This window comes from Notothenia coriiceps, unplaced genomic scaffold (genome assembly GCF_000735185.1).
Source record: "Notothenia coriiceps isolate Sejong01 unplaced genomic scaffold, NC01 NC01_scaffold00037246, whole genome shotgun sequence".
NCBI classification, from domain to species: Eukaryota; Metazoa; Chordata; class Actinopteri; order Perciformes; family Nototheniidae; genus Notothenia; species Notothenia coriiceps.
This window is the reverse complement of record NW_011369947.1, coordinates 17,553,982-17,575,625: the sequence shown is the minus strand read 5'-3', so window position 1 is coordinate 17,575,625 and position 21,644 is coordinate 17,553,982. Positions and strand designations below refer to the sequence as shown.

The 21,644-nt window shown below is 41.3% G+C and overlaps 1 protein-coding gene across 1 annotated transcript in view; it reads left to right on the top strand.

Moving 5' to 3' along the window:
- The window catches only part of LOC104965963 (gamma-aminobutyric acid receptor subunit alpha-6-like), a 599,227-nt gene that overhangs the window by 403,802 nt on the left and 173,781 nt on the right, over positions 1 to 21,644 (top strand). The window contains exon 9 of the mRNA XM_010795037.1: positions 16,946 to 17,202. Coding sequence (XP_010793339.1) covers positions 16,946 to 17,202 — 257 coding nt within the window. The remainder of the gene's footprint in view (positions 1 to 16,945; positions 17,203 to 21,644) is intronic.

Genomic DNA, 21,644 nt, shown 5'->3' with positions numbered 1-21,644 from the left:
CAGACACACACACACACACACACACACACACACACACAAACACAATCTCCGTCACTTTTCATGTGATTAAACAAGTGCATGTCTTTTGAACCAGCTCTGATCAAGCAGAACCCGACCCCCAGGCTGCAAAACATCTCAGCAAAGGGGGTCTGCATGATTGGTTTGACAGATTTGCATCTGTTATTGTCACTGGAAACGTATTCAAGTACAGACTTTATTCTTCCTAATTCCATCAGCAATTAACGACAATCCTTTAAGGATTTTTATCTCAAACTTAAAACTTAAAGTAGGTAGTTTTTTTTGCAAACTTGTGAGCCTGTAAAGCCCTTTGAGATAACATACATTGATGTGGGACTCTTGGGAGCTACTGAGCCGAGAGCATTCTGTTACAGTTAGGAGAAGTCTCAACTAAAATGTTCTCTTCATAGCTAAAATGCTTTGACAATATCGTCATTTTTTATTGCAATTATTATCAGACTCTATTGTACACCTTTTGACGAGTCTGTCTTTCTTTGTTGAGGTTTTTCTTGCAGAGTAGGCAGTTATTGCCAATGCTGGAACTATTGTAAGCAACTATTTCTGCACGATATCCCTTCATTGAATCAAGCATTTATCATCTAATGGGGAGTGTGCACACCTGCATTTGTAGAACACAATATAGGAACGCCCTTTCTCTAATATGACTTCTGATTTGCCAGAGTCTCCCTTCATGGGCTGGATCTTCTTGAGCAGTGGAAATGCAGATGTAACGTTCTATGCAAACAATGGGAAATACAATATACTAAAAGATTTAAATGGAATTTTCCCCGAAGAACTTATGCCTATCCAGTGTTAACTGTAAGGGACGGCTGTGGCTCAGGGGTTATATGGTCGTCTTCCACTTGAAGAGTCACTGGTTTCGATTCCTTCCCCCTGCAGTCATCATGTCCTTGGGCAAGATGCTAAACCCTAAATTGCATCAATAATCATGGCCAAGGTTGGAGGCGTGCTTTGTAAGTCTTTTTAGATAAAAACTTCAGCTAAATGATATGTAATGTAATATAACTCAGAGGAATCCTTTTTGTTATAGCTTTAAACACTATGTCACGTCACTCAGGTTGAGGATGCCCATTCCCTTTCCCAGCATGAACGTTCTGCAGTGATTACAAAGGTTTTCCCACCAGAATGCTGCTATTGTAACCATCATAGCAGCTCAAATGGAATTTGTATTGAACTCCATCAAGCTGAGGGCCCTCCAGGGTGCAAATGGCCTAATTGAGGGGACCGGTCATTTGCTCAATATAACATCCCCTCTCCCCTTCGAGTGATACATTTTCATTCTCATTACCTCCTTATGTCCCCCTGTCTTTCCTCTGTTTACTTCCCTTTTTCCTTGATTTAAGTTCCTCATCCTCCATTTTTCTCCCACACTCCATATTTTCCTACATGGCAGGTCTCCCTTATAAAAGAGATCGTTGATCTCAATGGGATTTTTTACCTGAATAGATTAAGGCTACAAACAAAAAAACATGAATCCCTCTCTGCAGCTCCTCTCTTTCCTGTCCACAGTTTTGCCCTGTCCGCCTCCCTTCCTGTCATCTCTCCTCTTCCCTCCTCATAACTCCATATCTCTGTGTTCCCTTTCCCTCTTCGCTCCCCTCTCCCCCGTCTCTTCAAAGTCATCTCAGTCTTTGCTGTCGTTGCGCTGAGAATTACACATCGCTCAAAGCAGCAACATCTGACAAAACGCTGCTCACTGACTTTGTCGCTGGTAACACACAACGTGATAGAGAAAGTTCACTCAAGCAGCCATCCTATTATTTCACCAGACACACACACACACACACACACACACACACACACACACACACACACACACACACACACACACACACACACACACACACACACACACACACACACACACACACACACATACATACCGTACCTACACTTTGACAGTTGTAGATACATCCAATTTACCTCTTAGTTGCCTCCCGAAGGGACAGCAGCAGCTGAACAGTTCCTAACTCAAGATAACAAACACAAGCGACCGTGGGATGCATCACACCACACACACATACACACTTTCTCTTCCTTCCTCCCGCCCACTCTGCATTTAGTGCATTCGAGTGGCTGGTAACAGTAGCGGCGTAAGGCTTTTATCGCTGTAATTTGTCGCCATACATCAGTATGACAGTGGCCGGGGCAAGACAGTGTCGCCCGCTCTCAGACACCGCTCTGCACTCTCCACTGACACACGCCAAGGGCAGCCAGATAATATAGATGTATGAATAAAACAACACAACTTTGATGTTGCAGATCACGATGCATCATTCATTGGCATCCTCACTGAGAAACAGAAGTGAAGGATACTGTTCGTTTACAGCCGCCAGGATGAGATAAGGGATGCTAGGGATAAGCTAAGCACTGGTCATGGCTGGACTTCAATCAGAGGAGCCTCAGTGAAATATACAGCTTTCTATTTATGCAGTGGCTCACATCTGCATTCAAAGGGAAATGGCCAAAGGCGGGGGGTGCACAGATAGAGAAAAAGAGAGGGAGAGATGGATGGTTTTACAGAGGGATGAAGAAGAGGATGAGAGGGATAAAATGTCATAGCTGGGGTTGATAGACGGGGAAGGTCCATCCACTCCATTTCTGAGTATATGAGGGGATAGAGATAAAGGGATGAAAAGGGAGCAGAGAAATAGCCGCGAGCTAGAGGGGGACTGTATAGCGTGAGCAAAAGGAGTAACGGGGCCGGACCGGGGAGAAAAAGATGCATAGCCGAGGGATTATGGAGTGCAAATGAATGAGGGAAAGAAGTTATAACGGCCTGTCTGTACAGAGGAAACTGAGAGAAAAAAGTGCAGGTTGATGAAGGTGAAAAGGTACAGGTGGATTTGAATAGCAGGCTGGGGAGAGGGAGGATGAGAGGACAGTGGGAGATGGAGAAGGGGGGGAGGATTGGTAAAGGTTAAGAGGGATTTTGTCAGATCCATTTTTTTATTCCATCCTGACTGATTTTAATGGGGTCTTAAAGTCGTCGTGAGGTTACCTGGGCAACTAAAATACGGTATGGGACTGGTGATGGGACATTGTTATCTGAGCCAAAGATGGGACAGAGGAATTATCCAGCTCTGACTGTGTGTGTGTGTGTGTGTGTGTGTGTGTGTGTGTGTGTGTGTGTGTGTGTGTGTGTGTGTGTGTGTGTGTGTGTGTGTGTGTGTGTGTGGAATTGGGTGGCTTGTTTGTTTGTCTATCATTAAATCTGTATGTGTATATAGTGCGTGTATCTAGCTGTGACTGTTACAAAGTGAAAAATGTGTGTCTATGTGTGGATGCGGATGCAATTGGGTGGCTTGTTTGTTTGTCTGTCATTAAATCTGTATGTGTATACAGTGTGTACGTATGTGTGTGTGTACTGTATCTAGCTGTGACTGTTACAAAGTGAAAAGTGTGTGTTTGTGTGTGTATATGGGAGGTGTGTGTTATGGCATGATGTGTGTATGTTGTTTACATTTTGAAGATATAGTGAAGTGTGTGTGTGTGTGCGCTTGTACCTATGTATTTGTGAGGACCAATTTCAGACAGTATGGGAAGTGAGGACGTTTTGGACAGTTCCCACATTGTCAAAGGGCTGCTTGAGAGTTATTACTTTTCTGGTTTGATCAGACAGAAAGTGAAGCCCATTTTCTCTTTGCATCATTCATGCACATTTGACAGCTAGTTCATCCTGTTATTTCCCTCCTGCCTCTCTATTTTTGCCTCTTTCTATGTTTGTGAAGAATATTCATAAAACCTACAATAGGCTCCGGGCACATTTTTCACAGTACTCTTTGTGTCAATTTCCAGCAAATGTGTGTCTAATCTTGTCCTTGCTTCATGTTCTGTTTGAATACAGAATTAAGTTTAAGGTTAAACTCAGATTTATTTAAAGATTACTCCAGTTTATTAACACTTGAGTCGGGTGTCATTTTCATAGCTGCGCATACCTCATTTTTATTGGTCCTCATAACATTAAAGGTGGGTATGTAAGTTTGAGAAACCGGCTCGGGATACACTTTTTGTTATATTCCATGGAATGCTCTTAACATCCCGATGCTTTGACAAAAAATCCATACAAAAATGTCATCTGTGGAAGTCGTAGTACTGNAACCGTCCCGAAACACAATCTAAGCCGTCCCGAAATTAATGTGGACCGTCCCGAATTTAAAATATTAGTTTTTCTACTACTTATCATTAGTTAAAAATGATTTTAACTAATGATAAGTAGTAGAAAAACTAATATTTTAAATTCGGGACGGTCCACATTAATTTCGGGACGGCTTAGATTGTGTTTCGGGACGGTTCCGGGAGGATGGTGAAAAAAGTTAGTCGAGAGCCCTGGTGTGTGTGTGTGTGTGTGTGTGTGTGCGGGTTTTGGTATACTGTGTGAACTAACTGCTGCCAGTCTTTATGCTAGGCTAGGTCAATTACGTAACACCCACGCAGTCTACCTTTTCAATGCAGAAACACTGAGTGGTATTGATCCAACCCTGAAGAAAACATAAGAGTATTTCCCAAAATGTTGAACTACTCGTTAGTGTTTTACTAGATGACCAAAGCAGCGGTTTTTCTAATGAGAACAGTTTGAAGAATTAGTACACTAAACAATAGTCTTCTCTCTTTTTTCCCACTCTGATCATTGCCTGGATAGATGGAGGTATTTTCCAAGAAAGACAGCCTGTAATTGTTCTGGAAGGATACATGAGGGTCTGAGGAGTGTTTTTGTTTGTTTGTGTGTGTGTGTGTGTGCGTGCGTGCGTGCGTGCGTGCGTGCGTGCGTGAGTGCGTGCGTGTGTGCGTGCGTGCGGTAGTTTGTAATCCTGGGTGTTTTTGTGCAAGCATTCAAGAATATATTCGGCTGGTGTCTGTTTGTGTATGCATGAGGATAGGTGTGTCTGTGCATGCTCACACACTTTCTGCCTTACCACAGCCTCGACAGTTCAATTGATTTTTCCTGGCAGTCTGTTGGGATCTCATTTGAGTTTCCTAACCGTTTAATTTTTCTGAAATTACGCTCAGATCCCCGAGACAATAGCGAGAAGAAGAGAGAAAAATAATCATCAGACCATATCAGGGTATATTCTTTCATAAACACAACTTCAAATCAAAAACTGTTGTCCATTTCCCCGGCGAGCATCTTCAATCATGTACCCAATGCACAGAACACTTAATGACTTCTACTAACTTGATATTGAACCTAATGGTGTGGTAGCTAATTGGCTAACTGTATGTAATGGTGTTTCATCTGTGGAATGTTAAAGACAGTGTGTGTCTGTGTGGTTTTGCTCTACAGAAGTGGAGCCATTGCTTCTTAATGGTCTTCTTTTTCTTTCTTTTTTACTCGTAGGATCCACGATGGGTCTATGTTGCAGACAGGAACCGAATACCAATGAGAGGGAGCCGTTTCCATAGGAATGGAGTTATCAGTCCACCATTCTGCAAGCTCACAAATCAACCTCAATCTCTATGCAATTTCAGCTTAATGAGCTCAATTGGAATGAAAGTTCAGAAACAATATTGCCAAAGCAATTAGGTACAAATGGTTAGCGTATCATTTCGATAGTAATGAGACACGGAGAAGGCTTGTGTGTCAAGAGCATTTTCCAGGGGAACATTTAGGGAGCTGGGACGGGTTGTTGCACATTTTAGATATGCAGGTTATGTTTGGAGTTGAAATTAAATGACGTGATTAAATATTCTAATTTCATTTAATTACTAAGCAGGTTCATTTGTAGAGTGCTTTACACAAGACAATGAAATGCATTAGAAACACATGTTAATGTGTTATATAATATTTTTAAATTGCAGTCGTATAAATTAAATCTGACAATAGAAGAGAAGAACCATCAGTGCAATAATAAGCTACAAACAAATTTGATAAAGAATTAAAAGTCCAGCATAAAAAATATATAAATGAATTGCAGAGAAAATAAGGGGTAAACAATTCTGGTCCAGGGGCCTTATGGATTCTGTGGAGCATTTTTATTTATTTTCCTTTTTGTGCTTTGGTTGCATTTAATGTAACCATATTTGCATTAAATATTTAAGTTGTGTGTTTTTCTGCTAGGGGGATCTTAATCAAAGCAATAACAGAAGAAAGCACAGCGGCCTGTTGGAGTTTGTCATTGCAGTCACCTTCATCTGATTAGGATTACTTTGTTGTTAGGATAGATCATAAAGGAGCTGAATTATACAGAGATCTCCTCCTCTCCAAAACAAATGGACTTGGTGAGCAAGGCTTCTCAAAACACTGGATGGATACTTGTTTCCCTAGTGGGCACAGGGGAGAGCGGGTTGGAAAATATAAGATTCAATCGTGCAGGATATTTTCACGGGAGACGCATTTTCCATATAGGTCTCCACTTCTCAGGGCCGGTGAGTAAAGCTAGTAAATATCGAAATAACACAACCAGAGCGGAGAGTATCTAGAGGACGCAGGGGGAGCAGCAAGGAGATAAAGGCGAAGTTCATTCAGCTTGTATATCTGAAAACCCGAGGTCAAAACGTCTGAGAAGTTAACCCTTCATCCAGTAAAAACATATAGATAAAAACAAACTAAGGTCTAAAAAGTGTATCTCCAAAATAGGACCTAATAAGGGGTAAAGGTAAAGTTATGATGGTTTCCAAAATTGTTTAAAACTTTTCAGACGATGTAAGTTTACGAATCAATATAATAATAAATCAACACTTTCCTCACCCCAACACTTTTCCTGAGACGCTTTATTATATTATCAATATAATTATATAATGTCAACTTGATTTTGACTTAAAAGATCATTAATGTTCTAGAGATTTCAACCAAATTGTATTGAGCAACATCTCAATTCGTTCAGCAATTGTTTTTATTATCATTCAACAGAAAAACAAAACCCTGGAATGTGGTTTAAACTCTGGAAAAAGCTATGAGTTGAGCTCAAGTGAACATTGTTCTGTCAAACATATATTTCCAAGAGGAAAAATCAATATTTGAATCAGGAGTCTTTTACATGTTTTCATTTCTGGCCACATAAATACACATTTATATGCTGAGGAGAATAATCACAATACTGTCATGTGGTTTCCTCTCTATCCCATTGTGCCCTTTTAAAACCCAGTGCTGCACATGCACTGACAGTGCAGCGACTCACAGACACGAACAAACACACACTTAAAAAGCTTTAAACCATACACATGGGGCTAGTCTCAAAGAACATTTTAGTTGTGTTGGCCAGGTGTGAGACAGCTCATGTAGAGAGATGAGGTGCCTTCTGGGAACAAACGAAACCCCCAACATGGAGACTTTATTAAAGACTCAACATGTGACGGAGGTCCGGGAGAGAAGGGCTCCATCGAGTGAGGCACACAAGAATAAAACACACACACAGGAATGCAATTCTCCATCTCCCTGTCTCTCCATACCTCCCTCCCTTCACACTCATTGATTGCTTTCATTCAGTAATAACCTCTCGGTCCCACCACCTCCATCTTCTGACTGCCATTGTCTCACTCCTCAATCGTTCACATCTCCCCCAGCTGGCTCTCTTTTCCTACGCTGGGTTTTGATTTTCCTCCACCTTCCCCTCTTCTCAAACCTCTCCTTCCTCCTCTTTATCATTCTCATCCCCACAGCTCTACCTTTAAACCCTATAACCTCCCACCCTTTTCCCTTTCCCCTGGCCTTTTCTACTATTCTCCCTTGGTTTCCATCTCCTCTCTCCGCCTCTCCTTCTGTTCTCGGCATTGCTGTAAAGGTCAGGTTAGCTCCATGAATAAGCTGTAGATTTATGATGCTGCCATCTCCCAGGAATCACTGTGACCAGGGCCAAACAAAAACAACACTGCAATAGACCGCAATAGATCGCCAGAGCCCTATTCAGGAAACGCAGGGGTTATTAATGAGGCCACGGACCGGTGCACTAGAGGTTCAGGGAGTGGTTAAAGCTGTAGGTACACACATACATTGGCTTGTATGGACAAACACTTACAGTGCACAGCAGCGATTTCCAACCAAGGTATATGTGTGTAGTTGCCATTGTATTGAGCAAAACTAACAGCCAAATGTGATTAGAAAATGATGTGATGTTGATCTTTGGTATATTGTCAATTGAGAAACAAAATGACAGAATTGTAAAGGTTCATTTCCAGAAGTAATAAATCATAACCCTACATTTTCAGCAACATTTGTCATTTTCAATTTGGCCTTGCTACAGTCTTTTATGACCGAAAAGTGAGTTGAATGTTTTTATAGTTTTTCAGTAGCATAGTGACATCACTATGTAAAACTCGCACATCTTTTGGATTGCGCTCCAACACATTGTGTGTGATAGATAGTAAAATCTCTAAGCGATTGACCAATCACAACCATTGTGACACCCGAACATTTGCATAATATGTCCACTTCAAGCAAAAGAGGGGAGTCCATTGGCGAGTCAAGGGTGGGCATTTAGCTCAGACATGTTACATCACAATATTTGTAATTAGTTGACAGTGTAAAGTGAATTACAATAAGTGCATTGAACCATCTCAGTACAACTTTTATATGAGGCAAGCTGCAAACTGAACAGATGAGTTTTCGGTCTGCCACAACAAGTTTGGAATACATTTCTGTGATAACAGCAAGACAGAGAGAAGCAAACAGTGTACAAAGTTATAGACAGCAGATAATACAGCAAAATAAAATTACTTCATGAGAGTGTATGGATTAAAGCAAGTTGCGCTGATCTACAACCCGCTATAAGTACCAACCCTCGTAAATTTGAAAGGTAGCTGCTTTTGTATGCTTACAAAGTAATGAGGTTTGTAAATCACAAAGGTTTCAATTTATGAAAGGAAGTGCTGTACTGGAAGCCAATATATCTTTGAATACGGAGAGTAAACCTTTAGGATCAGACTTTTCAGAAAGAGTGATAAAAGAAATGCTGACTGAGAGGATTGCAAGAAGTTACAGAACCTTGAACAGAGGCTGGTGGGAGTGGAGGTGTTTCATTGAATGTTACATTTAGTTTAGCATGTAGGCCTATATATTGTTTGTATTTAGATATATTGTGTGCTGCCATGTCACCTCTCCCAAATGCACAAGACATATTTTTCACAGGTGAGACACAAGAGACTAATCTTATTTGATCTTAATCTTATTTTATCTAACCTATAATCTCTAATAGGTGACTGTCTGGGCAACACGTTCTCACTCCCAACCAGTCACATGTTGACGGTCGGTCAGGGCCCCTCCCGTCACTGTATTACGCACAGGGTACCCCTTGAGAGTCAGTTTTCAACGGGCAGGGCGTCCCATAGACCTTCATAGACCTCCCATAGCGTTGATAATAGACGCCATGAGAACGCTCCCCGGCAAATGCTACCCCGAAGGTCGGTTGTTATTCTCAATATTAATATAATAATGATTTATTTTTTAATAGTCACACTCGATTTCGCCGATTTTCTTGTTGCCCCGGCTGGTTGACACCTCTTTTAGCAGAAACAAAGGCTACATTAATGTATTAAATCGATGTTAATCCATGTGTGTGGTTGTGGAATTAATGGACGTGCCGTTGTGCGATTGCGTAACGGCATTGTAATACACGGTTCGGCTGCATTAAATATTTCATATCTGCCGTAGTTCGCTATTTATAGAGCCCTGGTGAGAAGACTTCTAGACAAATAGGAAGAACTGCCGCCGAAACTGAATATGTGACGTGGATCATAAATATATCAGCAATCAAACAAAATCTTCAATTTCTCTTCACAATATAAGTCTCCTCGCAGTATCAATACTAATTCGGCTGACTTTTATATTTGATCCAATCGGAATATTGGTATATTTACACCATAACGGTGCGAAGCTGATAGAAAGGGACCTGGTGGTTAAAGCATGTTATTGAAATATATTATTTGTATTATTAGATATTAATAGGAGACACAGACAGACAAATTAATAAGGCTTTATTTAAACATTAAAGAATACTTTAGGTTAAGGTCTCATTTTGAATAAGAAAGAAGCTCTGACAAAGTACTAATATATTGCTTTCCTGCAATGTTAACTACTGTATGTTTAAGCACTTATTTTAACTGATATTATACGTATTATACTCTTATAAGACGCATGTAGATGGTATAAGAAATGTGCAGAATACAACAGTTTAATGGTGGAGGTATACACACATATTGATAGATGTCTTGTAATGCACTGTTGAGGAACCTGCGACCCAAGTTTTTCATCTCCGACCTTGTCAGGTATTGAATATTCAATAAATAAAGAAGACAGAATTATTAAATATAAAACACAGAATTTGTGTGATTATACTAAATGATTTACAAATAAACACCACTGCATATTTACAACTGTTACACATGCTGATGTAACGCAAATGTTTCCAACTTGGGATCAATAAAGTATATCTTATCTTAAGATGATCGCTACTGCCATATTTGCAAAATTTGCCTCTGAGCCTTGACANGTTCCTACCCTCACCTATGGTCATGAAGGATGGGTCATGACCGAAAGAACGAGATCGCGGGTACAAGCGGCCGAGATGGGTTTTCTCCGCAGGGTGGCTGGTGTCTCCCTTAGGGATAAGGTGAGAAGTTCGGTCATCAGGGAGGGACTCGGAGTTGAACCGCTCCTCCTTCGCGTCGAAAGGAGCCAGTTGAGGTGGTTCGGGCACCTAGTTAGGATGCCACCTGGGCGCCTCCCTAGGGAGGTGTTCCAGGCACGTCCAGCTGGGAAGAGACCAAGGGGTAGACCTAGAACCAGATGGAGGGATTATATCTCTTCGCTGGCCTGGGAGCGCCTTGGGATCCCCCAGTCAGAGCTGGTTGATGTGGCCAGGGAAAAGAAAGTTTGGGGCTCTCTGCTGGAACTGCTACCTCCGCGACCCGACCACGGATAAGCGGGAGAAGATGGATGGATGGATGTATACAGATACAGACCTTACAAGTTGCACAGGGTTGCTATGATAAATGATGATCAGAGCTGATGCTGCACTCACAGGAAGAGGGCTTCACTTGGCCTCATTACATGCCTCTACATCTCCTCATCAAACCACTCCACCTCTCGCTCCACCGCACTTCTGTCTTTTCTCTCACAAATCCAGATTGAGGAGCTAAATAACATTACTGTCCTCAGAACTTTGAAGTCCATTTGCTGAAAGTTTGTGAATGTAAGGTCAGTTCTTCATTTGAACCATTCCTCTTATTGGACTTTGTCAAACATGTTTTTGGTCCATGTAAGGTTTCCCAAAATAACGTCTAATTTGGAAAATGCACATGGAGTTTAATTTAGGTCACTTTGATGACGACAAACACACCAGTAACACATCAATGACATACCACTGGTATGGTTATGTAGCCACTGTAGCTTTGTTTATCAGAATGTGTTAATCCCCGCTAATTCATAGAGAACAGTTCCATTTATGTGGATGAGTTGCATGTGGCTGACTTGAAACCTTACTTTATTTGTTTACAGTTTCAGAAAGTTGCATCATGCAAGGTCATGCTGCACTAGCTTAAAGACGTTCCTCTGTCACAATCAGTATACCAATTCAAATATCATGTGCATGACTTTTCAGTTATTCTGTTTAGTCCTGACTCTGAGTAGATAGGGAGCGGTTACACAGGCAGTGTGTGTCTATTGGGTGCAAAGTGTTACCCAAAATATTAGATAATGTATAATCTTTCTGTAACTTTCATCTGTATTTGGTGCTTTTATACTTATCATACCTTTCATCTTTGCATTATTTATTTTTAGTTGTTATATCTTGCTAACCTTTTCTTTGTTTCTTCACCTGGCTGTCTCTTTGTCTTTTCTGCTGTCTGAATCAGTCTTTCCCTTTATGTAACCATTTCCATTTTAATGTTCTGCATTAGCATACAGAATGGTAGAAATGGGTTATTATAATACAAACTGGTGATGAGATAACATATATTGTGCACAGGTGTACTTCCAGTGCTTTTGCTCTAAAGCCGATTGGTTATACTGGTTAGTATGGTGAAGGTTAAAACATAATATAACATTGCACTAATGCCTCGATAGAGTGGTGTATGAAATTGAGTTTGGTATTGCCTGGTGTGTGCCTGGTATCTCATTTTCTTTTCCACTTTTTGATTTGCTATAAGTCTACAATATCTCTTTCTTCTCCTGTTCAAACGTTTGCTTATTTGCAGTCACAAATGCAGCCTGTGCAATGTAAACAATCCACACTATATACAATCTTTCGTTCATCCTTTGTCTCCTACCAAAGAAAGTCATACTCTCACTTACATCTCATCCATATCTCTTTTATTTTCCCCCCTCAACACACACAAAACGGCACCAGCATGTAACAATTTCCCTCTTTTGCAGCCCTTTCTCCAACCCCTTGCTGTGCTCTCCATGTGAACCCTCTACACACACTCTCTTAGCACACACACTTCTTTTGACAACCCCTCTTTTGCCTCTCTCACCCTCTTTTTCCTTGTATGTGCTGTCCAAACATGCACACTGAAACCCAGTTATCTCCACTTTAGCCACGCTTGTCCTCACAGTACAAAACGAGCACAGGTCCACACATAATCTGCAGGACACACTCACACCAACATACCAAAGGCTCGTATATATGCACACACGTAATCTGCAGCAAAGGATGCCCACACATCCATACCCTCATCACTCTATACGATCATGTCTTATCCATCCATCCATCCATCAACAGTATCTATCACCCATCCATCCCTCTCTCCCAGTCCTCTATTCTGCCCTATAACTGTGACACGAGGAGACAGCCAGTGGCTCTGTGAACGATGTTGCTGCAGATTATGTAAGAGCCATAGATTAAGGGAATATCCAGCAGATCACTGCAGGCTCACAAGAAGGAGGGCAGCCTCCACAATGAAGCGGAGTGGGGGCTGAGAGAGCTGGCCCAGTCCATTTTTGTGGAGCAAGATGGAGGATTGGATGGATGGTGGGGGGGACTGTGTGGTTTTGTTTGTGTGCATGTGTGAGGAAGAGTTGCACTAAGAGAAAAAGAGAGTGGGAGGGATGCATCATGGAAAATGACTGCTTTCAGCAAATATGTAGGAGGAAAGACTCTTCATTGCACAGAGAAAAGGAAAAAGACACAATGGTGTATCATTGGGAATAGAAATAAACGTCCTGCAGTCACGATTTTTTAAAAACTACGTCCAGTTATGACTGGCAGGTAAAGCCACAACAGGACTGAATACCTTATAGTGACATAAAATACATATTTCATTGAATGATTCAGATGTACCCGTAAACACAAAGGGAAAGGGGGTGTTTGCAGTGTGTGTAAAGTGTGCTGCTTGCTCTTTCAGTGGCATGTGTGAGTAGGTGGTGCAGTATGTGGTGAAGGAAATAAACAGAAAATAAAACATTTGGTGGGAGGAAGAAAAGGAGAGACAGAAGGGATCATTATTTATAGGCCAGGCCACATGTGCTGGTAATCAAGGAATCAGTGACCATTACTGGGATGAGGAGATGTAGTGATTAAAGCGGGACACGTTTGATCTTTAGATTAGATTTTTGATTAGTTGTAGAGTGTAGGGCTATGGTCTTCATGTACAAAAGATACCAGGGAAGTTTTTTGTTGCTGTCCCCTGAGGCCTCCCACTACCAACTGTACAGTAGATCAGATATATTTCATATGATATATAATGAATAATTGATATATAGGAATAATTATATGTGTGTATGTCTAGTTTACATACACTATAGATGGGCTACATCAAAGTTATGTAAGTCTCATCCATAGCCTGAGCACCAATACATTATCCTGGGATTTTGTCACACAACACTCAAACCTTATGGGTAATAGAAATGTATTTTTTGACTTGTTAACCAGCAGGAGGTTGCATCTTGAAATGTAATTTCACAACCTCATAAATATGATCTGCCCGGAATGAGGAAAAATCAGCGTTGAAATTCCATCACATAAGAAGCTAGGGGCTTGTATTATACTAGAGTTAAATCTGGAGTGTGATCTTGTTTAACTAACAAAAAAGCAACATTTCTTTCAGAATCAGAAGTAAAAGTAGTCTTTTTCCTGCATGTCATTCAACAATCCTGAAATTTCTCCACTGCATATGGAGTGTATAATAAGAGGATCATGGATACATTTTTTGGATGATGATCAGGTCTTAAATTCATAAAAACATCTGTGGATTTTGTATTTCCAGCCATATAGCCAAAGCAATTTTTGTTCTCTTACTTTCTAAACCTAAAAAAATGTATAAAGAGCACTATAGCTGTTTCTAGGATACCTTCTTATTTCAAACACATTTATATATTTACATACACATGTACATCTTCCCAATTATAATGTAATCCACACACCCACTCAACACCCACATAGATGAACCTACAGTACATGCACTTACTCCCATGCCATATTGGTAGTGCACAGTTAGAGTAACCTTATGTCACATGCACGCCTACACACACACTATGAAACACACTTAGATGGAGAGACCGCCCACTCATGCACATTAATAGCCACACCCAAACAACATCCATGGATCCATAAGGCAGCGCCCATCCTCCCCTGTCAAAGTGGGTCTGTTGAAAGTTGAGCAGTGGATAAAGAGGAGAGGAGCTGATCCTTCTGGGATTTGACCAGGAAGAAGCCAAGGCAGCCTGTTGTCATCAACACAAATAGCTTGTGTATCAGATCAGATGTGCATAGTACTCCACACAGGCCACACTCCCAACATGTACTTAAAGCATGATCTTTGACTTTAAAAGGAACCATTGTACTGATAGGGAGCTAACATGTAAAGCTGCAGCCTGGTGTTGTTGGAGGTTTGGACATCATCCTGTTACAATAGAAAACAAATAGACTCCAGGTTCAAATTCCTGTTTGAACTCAAATATGTTGCCCTTTAAAATGAGCAGTTATTCAACACAAGAAAGCACACCTAACTCAGAGTTATGGGCACACATTGTAATTAAATGAAGAGTAGATTAACGTCTGGATAACCAGCTGTTAGATTGGCAGGACAGGGCAGGACCCCTCCCCCCTGTCATGTTGCTAGAGGGTTTAACACATCACAATCTAATATTGTGTTTTACTATACTCAGAGGACCTTCCATAGCAACCATTGTGTTTCAACTCAAGCCTTTATCAAGAATGAAACGGTGATAATGTTGTTTTACTTGTTGAACTGGAGTGCAGTTCCTTAAATAAAAGTCTCACACTAATGAAGTCTGAATAGATTAGAATATGTTTTTATTTCTCTGTGGAGCATCATTGTTTCCATTCCATCTCTATCTATCTGTCACTCTCTTTCTAGGTCTTTCTCTCCTTTTGTCAGAGTTAGGAAACTATCAGTACTATTCCACAGTTCAATTGATTGTGTTCCAGTGATATCATGATAACAGTTTCACCATTTTTCCAAGGGAAGGACATTTAATAATATATTGGTTTCTTTTACTATCAATACAAAAATTATATTTTCTCGATTTATCGATTTACCTAAGCCCAATACATATAGATATTCAGTTAAATATAATATCAAACTGGGAGAAAAGCCAAACATGTTAATATTTCATATTTGGTGTTTTTTTTCTGTCAATTGGCACACATTTGCAGTTCTATTTCTCAGTAGAAAATGTTGTCCTGTAATTAACCAACATACGACACTCTCTATTTATAGACCTCCACTGCTGTTTTTCTCTGTTTCATGTTTCCATGGTTATGATCATGAAGTCAGAACTTCATACGGATTAGAAATGAAAAGATTTCTCAATGTAATCTAATCAGCAATGTTACAAGTCATCAGTTGTACATCTGAAGATAGCTGCCAAAGTAATAACACTAGAATATAATTTTATCATTTAACAAACAAGAAAGTAAACTGTACATTTATTTGTGGGGGAAACAATCGTGTTCGCAAACATTTTGTTATATGCAGAACTAATCTAGTTTTATTTTTTAGCTTGGACAGAATGCAGGTTTGGAAGTGTTCCCCTCAGCCAGAGGATTGTAACAGTTTGATCGTTTCTCAACCTGTATGAGCATGTAATCCTGTAGCCGCACAAATCCAGCCTAAATCTCACAAGTTCAGTTTTTGTTCCAAGACTGTACTCAGCAAAAAAACATCCACTGAGAGCTGAAAATGCCCCGTTACATGCAAGCTGGAGCAGTCGGTGAACTATACATTTTCTGAAACCTCACAACCGAACTTAAATATTGAGGTTGTTTAGTAATAAATCCATTTGAAAAGGTAGAAAATATGTGAACATTGTTTTACCAATAAACCTGCAGTCTTGCATTCATTTTTCATTCATTTTTTGTGGTGAGAAAAAGAGATGGCCCTCTTTCAGTCTCTCTCTCATTTCCTTTGACTCTACCTACAGAGACTGTACGCATTATGCAGCTGATTCACTGCTATTGGATCAGGGAGCATGTGTTGAGATCACACTGGTTTACTGAAAGTTGATGAGGCATAGCGATATGTGTGTCAATATGTATCGAGCCTCTTTTGTTTAATATGTTTTGTTTGCCTCCCACAACTGTTACAATCTTAATGAAACGGGTTGATTAAAAACACATGAAATCAAAAACAAACATCATTGATTTCCTTTGTTAAGCTTAATTACTTGTGGTACTCATTGGTATTCCAGACAGTTTCTGGCAGAAACACACATTTCCCGCATGCGCAAATCAACTCAAAGCTGAGCAAATATGGCACTGACATCAGGCTGAATTTTCCATTTTCTCTTTAGTTGTTTGTAATGTGTTAATATAAATTCAATCATGAGAGCTTGTTCTTTTCCATGAAGAATCAGTATTACTATTCTAAGCGCATATGAGGATTTTCTGACCCTCTGGAAAAAGTACAGAACCACTTTTATTCTGAATACCCACATATTAAATCACGTAACATTCTCTTTAATGCCAATTGCCTCTAACAGATCTATACTTTTCCTTTCTGCCTCTCCAAGGTGGATGCGAGCAATGTGCTGAAGAAGAGGATGAACTCTGCCCTTCTGTTTGAACGGCCTTCCAAAACATTTCCCAACCCACCCGTTAATGCCCAAGCCTTCCTGCAGCAGGGTTCGGCTGTACCAGACAACAACGTTCTGACCGGCACCAGCATCATCGACAAATACTCCCGCATCCTCTTCCCTCTTTCCTTTGGCGCCTTTAACCTGGTCTACTGGATCGTCTATCTCACTAAGGACACAATGGAGATGTCAAGGTGAACAGATGGCATGGTTCTTACAAACATTCCAATTCTTAACTGAAAATACTGTGTTTGGAGGAATCCAGCACAACCTCAACCAGGCTAAAAAACATATCCAAAAGTTCCAAACGTATGTTAAAGTGCCTCAGTATGATGCTGTCTTTGTCCCAAAACGTAACATACAATATGTCATGCTATCAACCAGGCTATACTGGTTGGCACATGCATCATGGCCAGTATTTTTGACAGTTAGGCCTTTCACAAAACCACACTACGCAACCACAATCTATCACAGTACAGTCACAGCATACTGAGTATTTTTTAACCCATGGTTTTCCAAACTACCTGAAATAGTATAATTGTGGGGAACATTCGCACACGCCACCATAATAAGGCCTAACAGAAGAAATGGGGCATTCATGTAAAAGGCAATATAAACGTGATGAGAAAACACTTGCTTGGATTAATTTCTATTTGTTGTGCATGCCATTTAATACAACAACCAAGAAACAACCAGACCAACATCATATATAGATGTAATATAAGCTATTATTGTTTTGATGTTATGGTGAGTATGTCCTTTACATTAATTATGTATGTGTTGTATGAATGTATGTAGGGAGGGCTGTGGCGCAGTCGCGTTAGTGTGTTGGGGTTCAGATTAGGGAAGCACAGGTTCAAACCCCACTGCCAGTCCAGCATGTCGTTGTGTCCCTGGGCAAGACATTTCACCCCAAATTGCTCCTGTGGGGATCGCCCACAGTATTGAGTATGTAAGTCGCTTTGGATAAATGTGTCTAACAAGTAACATGTAAATGTTAATGTGTGTGATGGAGGGGGAGTATGGAATGTACACTTATGTATCTATGTTTTTGTGTGTATGTTTAGCCCGCACTGGTAAGTGCATATTTTATTCAGCAGCCAAACAAAGCTCCTTACACATTCAGCTCTAATAATCACCATATGGCTTTTTCGACATGCGGTCAGCAGAGGTTTAAGGAGTTTGGTCCACAGGCTTGGTACAGTAGTTAAGTCCTAATTGCGCGATACAAGACCATAAGGCCAACCCTGCAGGCTATGTATTTGTCATCTTCATACCACCTGTATACTGCCAACGGGCTGCAGTACCACATACCCTGCATGCATAACTCTGTACACAGTGAATATAACGCCCAATGATGGCAAGAAAGCACACGCTGGACTCTGGTAGAAATGTTCTCCGGAAGGGGCATTTCACAGACATCTCAGTAGTTTACTAGAAGTAGTTAAATACTTGACAATAAAATGCTATCAAAATCCTTACCCTGACCACACCAATTTATGTTTGCTGTCTGAACAATTTAAGTACATCTCTCGTAATATCTATGATCATCTGGATGCACCGTTATATCACTTCATCTGCTATATGAAGAAATGTAATTTTACAACAGCAAAACATGCAATAAAGCTTACTGTCATTGCAGCGCTGAATTGTGAAGGCTCAAAGGCACATTACATGTCCATTTCACACAAGTGGTGTCTTTCAAATGCACATGTAAACTGAGACACTACATAGACTCCACATGTGTAACACTGAATTGTAGTACCCACACAGCACCACTTCATGGCGTTGCTATTGCCAAAGCAATATGTCTGTCAACGGATGAAATCACCACTGCAGTGATAATACTCAAGGGATGTTGCTTCTCATTACATCACCTTTCTGCATCCTGTAAGGTTCGACACTTTGTCAGACGTGCTTTGGCGTTATGCGCGTTAAAGGAGAACGCTCGTTTGATGATACATGTGTGTGTATGGCAAGTTCAAGTGGTTGTGATCTATCAGTCTTAACCATAATGCTCTAGGACAGGCTGCATATGCGCTGGGTTGTGCATTTCATGTGCACGCTATCAATGCACTCCAACCCTCCTTACTCATGGGCTTCTTGAACCGGTGGAATTCCAGCTCCTTTCATTTCCTCATGCTCTTTGTTGTCTAAATAGGGAATAGCCCTAAAGCCTGAGCTGAGACCAAACCAGATGACCATGACATTGTTGGGCAGGCATTGGGATAGCTATGTAGTGAGTGTGACTAACCACTTTTAGTGACCACTGGTCTCAACAAGTTTTTATTAATTGATAGGAGTGTAACCGAGAAGCCATCCCCCTGACAAACTTGCATGTAGGCAGGCAGAGTGGCTGGCCTTCAGGCCCTTGGAAGCAAGAAATAAGATGAACATCGCTCGTGCCCACTGTATGCTTCGTCATGCATGTTATTCACTAAACATAGGGAGTGCTCAGTCGTACCCTACGACCAGGAACTGTCTCCATTGACCGCTATCAAGGTGTATGACTCACTGAACGGAGCGCAACCTGGGAGATGGATAGGGGAATCAATGCTGCATCCACGTTGGCAATGATGAGAAGGATCAAGGTTCCTCGGAGGTGATACGACACAGAGCCCAAGGGCTAACAACCAAGCAAATCCCAATGCAGCGGTGTTTTTGAACCTAAAGCTCACTAGTCAATGCAAGAAGCACGAACATCCACAGGTTTTCCCGGCCATCTGATTGGGTTTTCAGTTCATTCTCAGCTAAAACACATTCAAGGATGTTTTACATGGAACACAATCTATCGACAGCACCCACAGATGCGATATGTACAAAACCAAAGTTGAGCTTCATTATAACTTACAAAATGACTGCATCACACCAACAATTAAGTCAAGGTCCTAGTTACATATACAGGATGAATGTATCCAGAAATTGGAATAGTTTTGATAAATTTCTTTATTTTTCTCTTTGCTATTTTCAAAAAAAGTCATAATGTCAATCCATACGCAGGCGTTCTTCCAGTCCTCTGAACTTACCAGAAGGCTTTGTATATGTTTTTAGCTGTATAACGTGTATCTGGTCTATACATACTAACGATATTACTCTGAAGGATCAGTACGATGGATGCAGAGAGCCACTCGATCCCTGTGGGTGAGCGGAGTTTGCAGCGTGAGCCTGTGAAAGATGATTAGATGCATCTATTACAAAAGCCTCTGGACCTGGAGTAATGGGCTTGTTCAGACTGCATATGAACTCGATACTATTAGGCTATGGAGACGACCTGACGGGTGTTAGGTTACAGATGGAGCCTTGACAACACTGAAGCTGTTGTCGCTGCTAACCTGCACAAATCTTTAGGCAGTAACCAGCTTCCTAAAGTTGTCAAGAGCGACGTCCTGGACAGCTCAAATCAGAGTCGCTCCGTACGATCGCTTCAGCACACGTTAGACACAATTAGAAACACCTTAGCAAGCTGTCTCATAGTTATGTTTTATGCAGCACCCTCCACACACTAGTGACCTCTTGGAAGGGATTATGAGTTAGAACGGCCACCTTAAATCGCAAGTTCATCACCGCATCCATTAACCATTGTAAGGAAGCAGTGCTTCCTCCAGAATATAGGATACAGCTTCAGTCAGCGGCCACTGAAAGCTGGGTCCAAGTGTCACAGGCTCCACTGTTCCCTACTCTCCTTGTACCGGCTGCTGTGCATTACACAACGCCGTATCCCATGGTCAAGCGACTCTGAGCTCGAGCACGGAAGAAAAGCGTCATACTTAGTGCTAAGGAGAGGGTGCGCGGTGGACAGTGTGCACGTGGTCCAATGTCCTCTGTGCGTGTGCGAAAGCGTGCTGGTTGTGTGTGTGTCATTTGTAGAGTGTGTGTGTGTGCGTCAGGTGTGTGGAGTGTGTGTGTGTGGGCAGGTGAGCGATTGAGATCGCACTAGGTGACGTATACAAGGCATCACCCAGTGGTGAAGTGCGATTCCGCAGCATGCCTACCGACGAGGCGATTGAATTGGATACACCATGTCCAGCTACTGGTGTACTGAAGGACACTATTCGTGGCTGTTGACGACTCCACCAGCCCTAGGAGATATTAATGACGAGCTGGCTCTTGATACGAGGCGAGATTTATATAGAGAGCCCTACCATGCTTTCCGTCCTTGCTGAAAGCTCTATGGAGATGAGGAATTCATTCTCCAGAATGATCTCACCTGCCCCACAGTGCCAAAACCACAGTACTGGATGTACTGCCATTGCATTACTTGTCCTCGATTGGCTGCAACTTCCCCTGCGCTGAACCCCATAGAGAATATGTGGGGTATTGTGAAGAGGAGCTGAAAGACACAGGACCCAACAATGCCTTAAATGAGCTAAAGGCCGCTACTTGAAGCATCCTGGGCAATCCATACACCTCCACGCCAAAGGCTGCCACGAGGCTGATTCGTTTTGGACCAACAGTGCCTCCAGACCACGGCCCGCAATTGAATGCGCTTCACCGCAAGTTTAAAAAGCCTGCGTGCAGAAAAGGATTCCAACCAAGTACTGAGTTCATTAATGGACATTTTCAAATGTTTGATTGTGTTTTGCTGTTATAAATCTATTTTTTTTTGCTTGGTACTGAGGGACTATTCTAATTTTTT